We start from the raw sequence: 12406 nt of genomic DNA on the forward strand, positions 1-12406 counted from the left end.
CATGTCCAACTCTTTGTGACCCTGTTACAGACTGTAGTCAACCAGGCTCCTCTGTCCACGGGATTCTCCAGGCAAGAATACTAGAGTGGGCTGCCATGCCCTCCTTCAGGGAGTCTTCCCTACCCAAGGATTGAACCAGCGTTTCTGATGTCTGCTGCATTGGCAGGCGGGTTCTTTACTGCTAGCACTGTTAGGGGAAACACACTGATTGAAATCGCCCACCCTGGCCAGGCACCATAGTAACTATTTGCATGAGTTGTTTTATGACAGGAGATCCTGTAAGGAATAAGGAACAAATAAGCCACCACCAACCGGAAGAGTTCAGGAAAGGTGGAAAGGAGACACTGTGTGCCTGTCCACTTCCCAGAATCCCTCTTGCTAGCATCCATGTTGGCTGAGCAATGCGTGTGTCACCAGGAAAGACTCTGAATTAGAATGATTGGCCAAAGACTACCTGGAAACTAATCCCATCACCATAAAACCCAAGACTGCGAGCCACGCAGCAGAGCTGTTCTCCTGGGTTCTCTTACCCTGCTGCTCTCCACCCGGGTGCCTTTTACCAATAAAATCTCTTGCTTTGTCAGCAGATGTGTCTCCTCGGACAATTCATTTCTGAGTGTTAGACAAGAGCCCAGTTTCAGGCCCTAGAAGGGGTCCCCCTTCCTGCAACAGCACCACCTGGGAAGCCCTAATACATATACATATATCTATTCTTTTTCAGATTCTTTTCCCATATAGGTTAGTACAGATTATTGAGTAGAGCTCCCTCTGCTATATGGTGGATATTTGCTATTTATTTTACATATAGTAGTGCATATATGTTGGGGCTTCACAGCGGTAGGGGCTTCACTAGCGGTAAAGAACCCACCTGTCAATGCAGGTAGACATAAGAGATTTGGGTTTGATCCCTTGGTCAGGAAGATCCCCTAGAGGAGGGCATGGAAACCCACTCCAGTATTCTCGCTTGGAGAATCCCATGGACAGAGGAACCTGGCAAGCTACAGTCCATAGCGTCACAAAGGGTCAGACATGACTGAAGCAATTTAGCTCGCATGCATGCAGTGTGTATATGTTAATCTGAAACTCTTAATTTATCCCTCTCCTCCTCCAGCCTTTCCCCTCTGGTAACCATAAATTTGTTTTCTAAGTCTGTGAGTCTGTTTCTGTTTGGTAAATAAATTTATTTGTATCACTTTTTTAGATTCCACATGTAAGTGTCATCATATGGTATTTTTCTTTCTCTGTCTAACTTAGTATGATAATCTCTAGGCACACCATATTTAGAGATAACGTTGAAATGAAATATTCATTAGGGTCCTAAGAGAGTCCTTACTTGCATTGTCCTTTAACCTTTTTTCTCTCATTTCCTTTCAAGAGTACTGTGTCCAGTGTTTAAAAGCCAACCTGGGAAATATCAAAGGCAGTGCTTCTTTCCAAACTAAAGTCATGAAGCTTAATGCTGAGTAAGAAAAGGCAACACCCTTCATTTCTATTTCCCCCACATGCCACCAACCACTTTAAAACGTTGTATAATAATGTAGTTGCCAAAAGGCAGCCAATTAAGTCTGCCTGACTCTAACCTTCTACTCTTAATAATTCAGTCTGAGTGGGCAGATGAGTGGCAGGCAAAAGAGAAGGTTTAAAATGTTCGTTTCCAACCCTGATCAGTACCATTTCTCTCCTTTCAGAAAACATTGCACCTAAATTGTTAGAAGACAGACAGATCTTATTTTGTTATTGCAGCAGTGTGGGGAAAAAGCTTCTAAGCTTCTACTGCCTCTCTGATAGCCCGTTTGCCTTTTAATAACTTTTTTAAACACTTCTACATTATACTTATTCTAATTTCGCTGGCTTTGTCCCATATTGTTGGAATTTCTCCCTCTCCCCACTTTGGTGAAACTGGAGAACAGCTTGTGGTGATCTCTTGATAATAATCTTCCATATGTCTAAAACAGCCTTTTCTTTCCAAAGTGATTAATTCACCTCCCCATTTTTACACTTTGCTGTATTTCCCAAGCCTTACACACCTTTGTTTCCCAGTGGATCCTCTTTAAACATTTCCCATTTCCCACCCTCCTGGGGGAAATCATACCTTTGCTGAACTAAACAATACTAAACATATCATGTGACAGTCACTTCATGAATTCTCTCTGTACTCAGTGTTGTATAATTCTATTTGCAGAGAGATTTCCAAGGTGGTATAAATAGTACTCTCCTGTTGTATTCTTTTGCAGTAGCTTATAGAAAAACCATATGATTTTTTAAAAGTTCAGATTTAAGTAGAGATTTCTTTAGAAGCAAACTAACAGCTTACAACTTTACTATTGGCTTTTAAAAGTTTATTAAGGGGTGCTTTTGTTTTTATAAAATATGTTTCTTTTCCATAAAGTGGGCATTTTTAATTGAAGTGTGGTTGATTTACAAACTTGTGTCAATTTCTGCTGTACAGCAAAGTGATTCAGTGATACACACACATATATCAGATTAGATCAGTCGCTCAGTCGTGTCCGACTCTTTGTGACCCCATGAATTGCAGCACGCCAGGCCTCCCTGTCCATCACCAACTCCCGGAGTTCACTGAGACTCACGTCCATCAAGTCAGTGATGCCATCCAGCCATCTCATCCTCTGTCGTCCCCTTCTCCTCCTGCCCCCAATCCCTCCCAGCATCAGAGTCTTAGGTACACATTAAAAATATCCTTTTTCATTATCCTATTTCATTTAATCATAGGACATTGGATGTAGTTCCCTGTGCTATATAGTAGTATCTTGTCACTTATCCATTCTATACCAAACAGCTTGCTTCTGATGCTTCCAAACTCCCACCCCATCCTCTCTCCTCCCCCTCCCCCTTGGCCACCATCAGTCTGTCCTCACTGTCTGTGAGTCTGTTTGTTTTTCATAAATAAGCTCATTTGTGTCATGCTTTAGATTTCACATTATAAGTGAGATCATATGGCATTTCTTTTTATTTTTCATATTTTTATTGGAGTATAGTTTAACATACTATAGGAGTGTGTATATATATATATATATACACACACACACATATATATCAGATCAGATCAGTCGCTCAGTCATGTCCAACTCTTTGTGACCCCATGAATCACAGCACGCCAGGCCTCCCTGTCCATCACCAACTCCAGGAGTTCACTGAGACTCACATCCATCGAGTCAGTGATGCAATCCAGCCGTCTCATCCTCTGTCGTCCCCATGGAGTATATATGTATATACATATACATATATACATACACACACACACACACTATTGGAGTATAGTGTAACACAGCTTTACAATGTTGTGTTAGTTTCAGGTGTACAACAAAGTGAATCAGTTATACATATACATATATCCACTCTTTTTTAGATTCATTTCCCATATAGGTCACCACAGAGTATTGAGTAGAGTTCCCATTGCTATGTAGTAGGTCTTTATTAGTTATCCATTTTATATATAGTAGTGAGTATATTGCAATCCCAATTGACTTTTTATTTAACTTCAAATTAGACAGGTTGGTGAATATGTGTGATACTAAGATACAGTAAACTTTGGTAATCTAAAATAATTTGCCTTTCTGCTATTTTCCTTCAAGAACACAGAAAATGTTATTAGTTTATATATCTTTAAATTATCTTTTGTATTTATTTGTTTTTTAATTGAAGGATAATTGCTTTACAGAATTTTGCTGTTTTCTGTCAAAGCTCAACATGAATCAGCCATAAGTATACATATATATCCCCTCCTTTTTGAACTTCCCTCCCATCTCCCTCCCCACCCCACCCCTCTAGGTGGAAACAGAGCCCCTGTTTGAGTTTCCTGAGACATGCAGCAAATTCCTGTTGGCTATCTATTTTACATATGGTAATGTAAGTTTCCATGTGCAACTATAGCTGTATTAATTTACATACTCTAAGTTGCAATAATTGAATGTGTTTAGGGACAAATTATGTAAAGAGGTAAATGTACTTTTCAAAAAGAGTAAGAACATAGCATTTTTCTTTGTGAGCAGTGGTGGAAGTGTATTTTGACATGTTTAGAAAATAAAGTATATTATTTATTATCTATTAATAAAAAGTATACTGGATTAAGTGGGCATATAGCTTTCAGAGTTCATCTTTTCCTTCAAAAATTATTTCCTGAGTGCTGTGTGCCAGGCACTGTGGTAGGCGTTGGAAATACACAAGTGAAGACTGCAATCAGGATCCCTGCCCTCACTAGGCTTAAAACTTAATGATGGGTACTTGCTGGTTATTCTGTTTGTCTCCCTTGCTGGTCACCCTCATCTTCCCTCAGAATCTCTGCCTTCCTTTTGTATTGCCAACTGCATTCTCTGGGCTTGCAGGCTGGCTTCTAGTTGCCTTTCAGTCATGAACTCAGAAGGAGAAGATCAGAATGCACAAAGAAAAAGTCAGGATATGAATTTCCTGCTCCTTTCCTCCGCTATGTTCATCTAACACATCTCTGCACAGCTATAGCTATTGTAGAGTCGCCCCCAGACAACACCGTATCTTCAGGTCTCTGTGCTTCTGGTGACACTATCTTCCACCCTTGCTCATTTTGGCTTCAGGATGAGAATAACTTCTTGCTATCACTAGTCTGCAGATACTTCAGTTTTTTTCTTAGTTCTCTTGGATCTTCAATTTATGCCTAAATTCTTTTGAGTTATCTGAGTCTTTGCAGTTGGATTCCTGACTGATAAAGTGATTTTTTTTTTTTTTTATGTAGTGAAACACATATGTGGATACTTTAAAACTGTGTTAAGTTTGATGAAGAAAAATACAAGATTTAGATACAGAGTAATGGGTGTGAGTTATATACTTCAAGTATTGTAGATGAACTCTTAGAAGATGATGTTTAAGTTGAGGTCAGAGAATGAGTGGGGGCCTGGAGAAAACAAGGGCAAAGCCCATGAGATAGAATAGAGCTCAATATGCTCCATGCAAGAATTTGGTTGTCATAATCTATGGGGAACATTTGGTTAAACTACTCTATGTGGACAGACTGAGGGGCAAATTAGCTTGAGTGGCAAGGTGCTGATCGATATCTAGTGACAGGTACTGAAGATTTTGGAAAGACAAAGGTATACCAGGGAATCTTGTACTTATCAAAGTGGGATGCAGCTCAGGTGAGCTGTAGGAATAAAGCAGATGCTCAGGTATTAATTTGAATTGCTGTGATCCTGTTGAGATGCAAAGATGATCTATTCCACATGATAATGTGCTCAACAGAAATTAACATATGTAAAGATGCTATTTCTTTGATCTTATTTACTTTCAACAGAGTGGTAAATTAGTCTTTAGGTAGGGATAAATCTCTTCATAGCATGTTCTTTTTCTTTATTCCATAATTGTGACACTTCACATGAAGAATAGGCAGCAGAGACCTTCTAGACAGTCTGTGTGCTTTGTTCACCTTCCTACATATTTATTTATTTTCATGGGGAAAGAGGGAGTAACAAAGAAGGAGTGGAGAAACTGAAGAAAATATAGTATTAAAAGAACTTAATTTGGCAGTTAGATCCAGCCTAGAATGAAATGGACTTTACAGATCAATTTACTAAGCATATTTCAAGACTTCCGAAAGCAAACATATCAAATTTATTAAATAAGCCTGCCTGGGGAAATATCCCATATTGCTTTTTCTCTATAAATCTAGTTCTTGAATTTGTTTTACGGTATGACCTCCTTTCATCTGTGGCTTTAGTGCAAATTCTGACATTTAAAAATTATTTAACTGTAGGATATACTAAAACCTTTGACATCAAGCCAATATAATTATTTTTGTATTTATCAGAATTGAGCAGTTCACTTGGGTCATTTTCAAGCATACTTGACACCACAACTTTGGAAAATGATGAAAAACATGACTTTTAAGGTAGTATTTAATTATTAATATATGTGCGCTTGGGAATCTTCCTCGGATATCTGCCAAGTAACTCCTGGATGAATTTTAAGTTATTGAAATATACTTCCTCTTACAGGCATTTTTGGTGGACTGCTCAACACTTTTGATGGACCAAACAACAATCTATTTTGTTTTTAATTGACTATGATCTGACTCCTATTTAGATTTAAACAGAATTGCATGTTACCTCAGATAGTTTTAATATTAGAAAACATGGTGATTACTATTGTTATGCTCTAAAACACCTTTTATTGGCAGAATTTTTCATATTTACTAAGATTTTCACACCCACAGACTAAGCCTACTACAAATATATTTATAGAGCATGTTTTATTTCCAAGTATGTTATATTTATGCTGTGGGAGTTTGCTCACCATGAGTGAAGTTGAATGATTAGTAACTCTGATAGAGATGCATTTATGCAAATTATAATTATAGAGTCTAGAAAGGACTCTGAGGTCTTATCACCATAAAAAAATAAAACAGCAACACTCTATTTAAAATAAATCATAATACTCTAATCAAATATAATCAAAATCTCACTCCTGTTTTTATGCTCAATATTTTTATTGTAAACATCATTGACAAGTGATTATACATTGTGAGATTTTAAATCTCCGAAATAGAATCATTAAGCATAGCAGGCATTAGAGTGTGGTATAAATCATCTTTCTGATTTGGGGAATAATAGCATGTTGTACATATTGACAGCTGATGCTATTGTTATCATTATTCCAGAAGAGATTAAAGTAATCTATTGGACCAGTGTGACTATTATCTTTGTGATTTTTATACTCTTGCCTTATTATATCTTGTCAGAATATATATCTTTTACATAGGGAGAGGATAGGACCTCATCCCTTTTTTATTTACATCATTGCTGCATAAAATTTAAGAATGATACTGAAATTTTAAGACAAGTAAGCAAAGACATGTGAAGCTCTTCTTTTATTACATTTCCTTTATGTTAAAATAGCAAAATTATATACATTACTGCTCAGAGAAATGACCAAAGAGATAATTATAATTGGTTATTTCATCAATTCCCACTTGCCTTTCTTTAAAAAAATGAATAGCCACCAAGGAGCTTCAAGGTTTGATTCAAGGAAAATAAAATCTAGCAAAGTAAGTGATATAAAAATAAGACATGTCACATTTTAATAAACAATTGTGTCTAATTATAGAAGTATGTGTACTTACTTGCCAAGTGCAAAGCACTCCATCTTAACAGTTGTTCCCTTAGCAGCTGTAACCGTGAAAGGGAAATGGACCTCAATTTTCGGCTCATATTCTCCCATCACACCTGGGAAACAAAGAATAGTCTTTAAACATTAAATGAAGGTCACAATTTATTTCCAGTTCTGGAGATGTTACATTGAAAAACACTGTGTTGTCCATATCTGTCTGAAGACGGCTAAATTTTTGATGCCTTGAAATAAGACGTGCACACAGACTTAAATTATGATGAAATTCTAATCTATCTTTAAGGACTGGATTGCATGTATATTCAATACCCTTTAAAATAATAATTATTGAAAGTGCCAATCAACTGGTAGTTTAGCTACTGATTATATTTCAGAGGAAATAAGTAACTATGAACAAATCCCATGGTAAATAATAGTGTTGTTGTTGTTGTTGTTGTTTTAATAAATAAATGCCTCAGAACTTTGTCATTGTCAGGTAAATGAATGCTTGTTAAGTCAACATATATTTATTGAATATTTATTAAATATCTGTAATGTGCATACGGAGAAGGCAATGGCACCCCACTCCAGTACTCTTGCCTGGAAAATCCCATGGACGGAGGAGCCTGGTAGGCTGCAATCCATGGGGTCGCTAAGAGTCGGACACGACTGAGCGAATTCACTTTCACTTTTCACTTTCATGCATTGGAGAAGGAAATGGCAACCCACTCCAGTGTTCTTGCCTGGAGAATCCCAAGGAAGGCAGGGCCTAGTGGGCTGCCGTCTATGGGGTAGCACAGAGTCGGACACGACTGAAGCGACTTAGCAGCAGCAGCAGCTGCATAATGTTCATACATTCTGTTAGGCATTGTGGGAGATACAAAGATGAATTATCCATGGGTTGTGCTCTCAAGCATTCAAGTGTATTTTTAAAAAGCAAGTGTATTCTTAAAAAAAGAAACAGTATATACTCAAGGGTAGGAGAAGAATGGGGCTTCTCTGGTGGTGCAGCATAAAGAATCTGCCTGCCAATGCAGGAGATGCAGGTTCAATCAATGTGTCGGAATCTCCTGGAGAGGGAAATTGCACCCATTCCAGTATTCTCGCCTAGAAAATTCCATGGACAGAGGAGCCTAGCGAGCTACAGTGAGGTCTTCTGTTCATGAGGTCGCAAAGAGTCGGACATACTAAGGATCACAAGCACCGGAGAGAGGAGTTATACATCCAAATCATTGTAATGTAAGATAGAAAGTGATGTTAAACTGTTAGTCACTCAGTCGGTGTCTGTTTCTTTGTGACCCGGTAGACTGTAGCCTGCCAGGCTCCTCTGGCCATAGAATTCTCCAGGCAAGAATACTGGAGTGGGGAGCGATTCCCTTCTCCAGGGGATCTTTCCAACCCAGGGACCGAACCTGGGTCTCCTGCATTGTAGGAAGATTCTTTACATCTGAGGCATCAGGGAAGCCCAGAAGGTGATAAGGGCCCTGAATGAGGTATCTTGAAAGTATGTGCGTTTGAGGGAATTATATCAATAGTAAGCATTTGTACAGTGAGAGAAAGATAGGAGAAAGTAAATGGAACTGGAGGAACAATGACAAAGAGATCAGAAACCACCAGGAATAGGAATATCAGTTTCTCTGGCTTCTTTATTTGTGAAGGGAAGTAATACTAGGCAAATTTAGAAATACAAATGGAGTCAAAAAACTAGAGGACCTTGATTATCAGAGTAAGGCATTCAAACTTTAATCTATAAGTAATTTAGAGTCATTGGGGTTTCAAATAGGAGACTGGCAATTTGTGTATATTTACTGGAATTGGAGCAGAGAACAGTAGATCAATTATATTGCTTCAATAATACAAGTTAGAAGTAATGAAAACCTGGACTTGAGTTATATAGCAAAAAAGGAGAAGAGGCATTAGAATGAGAAAATTAAAAAAAAATAAAAAAGACTTGAACTTGGCACACAATAGGGGTCCTGGTGAAAACGTTGTGGGCCTCATCAATAATAACACTAAGATTTCCAGCTTGGGAAAGAGGTTGAGTGATGCAAGTAAAAGAAAAAAGGACATAGCTATGGTGGGACAGCTGACTTTCATTTCAGGAGTATCATCTTTGATGCCCATATAATATGCATCATAATGTGAGAGGACGAAGCTGGTGGTAAGTTTGGGCAGGTGATATGCACTTAATGTCATCACTCACAGGTGGCGGTTAAAGCCATGAGCTTGGAGAGTGTTTTCACAGATCAGAGAACAGTATGCTATAAGAGTCACTTTGCTGTACAACAGAAATCAGCACAATATTGCAAATCAACTATACTTCAGTTTAAAAAAATGAACTAGTGATGACTCCAGTGATTGTGCTCTCTGTTAGTCTTGGAGCTAATTTACTCCAAAAATAATTTTTAGCAATCCCACAGAGGACACAATTATGATTGAGCACAGATGCCTCTCTAAGGAGTGTTTGTGTGCATATTTTGGCATGTCTCTCTTCAAAGGCATATGTGTACATAGAGATCTGTGTATGTGTATAGTTCTATGTGTAATTCCTTGGTGTGTGGGGGATGAGAAAAGAGAGAAAAGAAAGAAACTCAGACAGAGGAAGAAATAATACCATAAGATATGAAGGCAAGATACACTGGACATGCAAAGGGGGAAATGGCCACCATTAGCAAAAAAAAAAAAAAAAAAACACCAAAAAAAACCTTTATATTTTATATAAACTTTATATTCATTTTTATTATTATTATTTAAATTTTTAAATTTGAGATGGTCTTTGAAGGAAGAATGTGGACAACTTTAGATAGAAAGTGTTTAAGCTCACTGTGAAGATTATCTCAGCTTTTTTTTTTTAAGTAGATTTTTGCAAAGCGATCATTGAGGAAATATCACCGATTTTTCATCAAGCTTGTGGACACTGGCTTTGTTTAAAACTAGACTTTGGCATCTCTGATGTGTCAGTGGCCTCTGTGACACTCTTTCTAATCTTTAAACTGAGGGAACAGAACTACCATTAATGTAATGTGCTGCTCTGTCAGGCTAATTCCCCCGATTCCTTCCAAGTCTAATGTTCCCTGAGCACCAGAAGCCCGGCATATACCTAGGGAACTAAGCGGTCAGTTCTACAACATCACTCAGAACAGATGTTTAAGAACGTCTTCTCCATCTTTCTCAATAATGTTTTTCCCTTCAAACTTTTTTCTTAGATCATTCTGCCCTGCCCACATATATTTCAACTTCCTTTCTTTTACATTTTTATATTTTTCTTTTTTCTTATATATTTCCTGATGGAAGTATTTGGCCTGCTGGTGATAACTGGCTGAGTGTATCCAATGATGAGGGGTTTATCTTCAATGTCCTAATACTTGGAAGTCCCCATATAAAGACTCCCAGGCATCCTGAGAAGGCAATGGCACCCCACTCCAGTACTCTTGCCTGGAAAATCCCATGGACGGAGGAGCCTGGTAGGCTGCAGTCCATGGGGTCGCTAAGAGTCGGACACGACTGAGCAACTTCACTTTCACTTTTCATTTTCATGCATTGGAGAAGGAAATGGCAACCCACTCCAGTGTTCTTTCTTGGAGAATCCCAGGGATGGGGGAGCCTGGTGGTTGCCGTCTATGGGGTCACACAGAGTCGGACACAACTGAAGTGACTTAGCAGTAGCAGCTGCAGGCAACCTATTCAGTGGTTACCTTTGACTGCCTGCCTGAAGCAGTCCCTGAAGTCAGCTTGTGATCTTCCCATCCCCTCTTAACACTGATTCTGTAGTATTCTTGTTCCTGTCTGTCAGTCTGATGATTTAACAATACATGATTTACCATGATGCCTATTAAACTTAATGCCCTACTTGCAGAGTTCACTGTGAGTGTCGGAAGTTGCTGAGTTCCATAGAATGTTGTATAAAGGCAGTGAAAGTCAGACTGAATTTAGAAAATATTTCTGTACAATTATTTGTAGCACATTGTTTAAAGACATCTCAGAAGAACCTGAATCTCCAAACTTCAGCAATTTTTTTGATTATTTTTTTCCTACCCTAACTAAAATTTCCCTTTATAATCCATTTTAATAATATTTTGGCATTTTTTTCATTAAAGAATGTCTAATAATTGTACAACATTTCAGACCCTTCAAGACTTGGATCTGCCTCTAAATAATACCAAGGTTATTACTGACATGATGGGCTAATAGGAGCCAGATACATGTCTTCTCTCAATTCTCTTCCAGATAATGTTTGTGAGTTGCAAAGAAGATATTATTTTATAGTTTCAATTCTTAAGGGTGACTCTAAAGAAAGGCACTCCTCATCGTATTTAAGAAATAATTTTTGTCCATGTAGAGGCTTCTGGTGTTCCTTAAATGATTCCTGTACAGCCAAACACATTATTAAGCCTCACTCTAGGGCCCAGGGGGTTTGTTAACATCTGAACTGGAGAGTCCCAAACAGGATAAACCCAAGGCAAAACACCCCAAGACACATATTAACCAAATTAACAAAGATCAAACACAAAGAACAAATATTAAAAGCAGCAAGGGAAAAACAACAAATAACACACAAGGGAATTCCCATAACAATAACAGCTGATCTTTAATAGAAACTCTTCAAGCCAGGAGGGAATGGCAAGACATATTTAAAATGATGAAAGAAAATAACCTACAGCCCAGATTATTGTACCCAGCAAGGATCTCATTCAAATATGAAGGAGAAATCAAAAGCTTTTCAGACAAGCAAAAGCTGAGAGAATTCTGCACCACCAAACCAGCTCTCCAAGAAATACTAAAGGATATTCTCTAGACAGGAAACACAAAAACGGTGTATAAATTCAAACCCAAAACAATAAAGTAAATGGCAACGGGATCATACTTATCAGTAATTATCTTAAACGTAAATGGGTTGAATGGCCCAACCAAAAGACAAAGACTGGCTGAATGGATACAAAAACAAGACCACCACATATGTTGTCTACAAGAGACCCACCTCAAAACAGGGGACACATACAGACTGAAAGTGAAGGGCTGGAAAAAGATTTTCCATGCAAATAGGGACCAAAAGAAAGCAGGAGTAGCAATACTCATATCAGATAAAATAGACTTTAAAACAAAGGCTGTGAAAAGAGACAAAGAAGGTCACTACATAATGATCAAAGGATCAATCCAAGAAGAAGATATAACAATTATAAATATATATGCACCCAACATGGGAGCACCGCAATATGTAAGACAAATGCTAACAAGTATGAAAGGAGAAATTAACAATAACACAATAATAGTGGGAGACTTTAATACCCCACTCACACCTATGGATAGATCAACTAAA

At 38.0% G+C, this 12406-nt stretch overlaps 1 protein-coding gene across 1 annotated transcript in view; it reads right to left on the reverse strand.

The window, feature by feature from the left end:
- The window catches only part of CNTN5 (contactin 5), a 1670765-nt gene that overhangs the window by 400000 nt on the left and 1258359 nt on the right, over positions 1-12406 (reverse strand). Inside the window, exon 9 of the mRNA NM_001102211.2 lies at positions 7106-7208. Coding sequence (NP_001095681.2) covers positions 7106-7208 — 103 coding nt within the window. The remainder of the gene's footprint in view (positions 1-7105; positions 7209-12406) is intronic.

This window comes from Bos taurus, chromosome 15, assembly GCF_002263795.3.
Source record: "Bos taurus isolate L1 Dominette 01449 registration number 42190680 breed Hereford chromosome 15, ARS-UCD2.0, whole genome shotgun sequence".
In the NCBI taxonomy this organism is placed as follows: Eukaryota; Metazoa; Chordata; class Mammalia; order Artiodactyla; family Bovidae; genus Bos; species Bos taurus.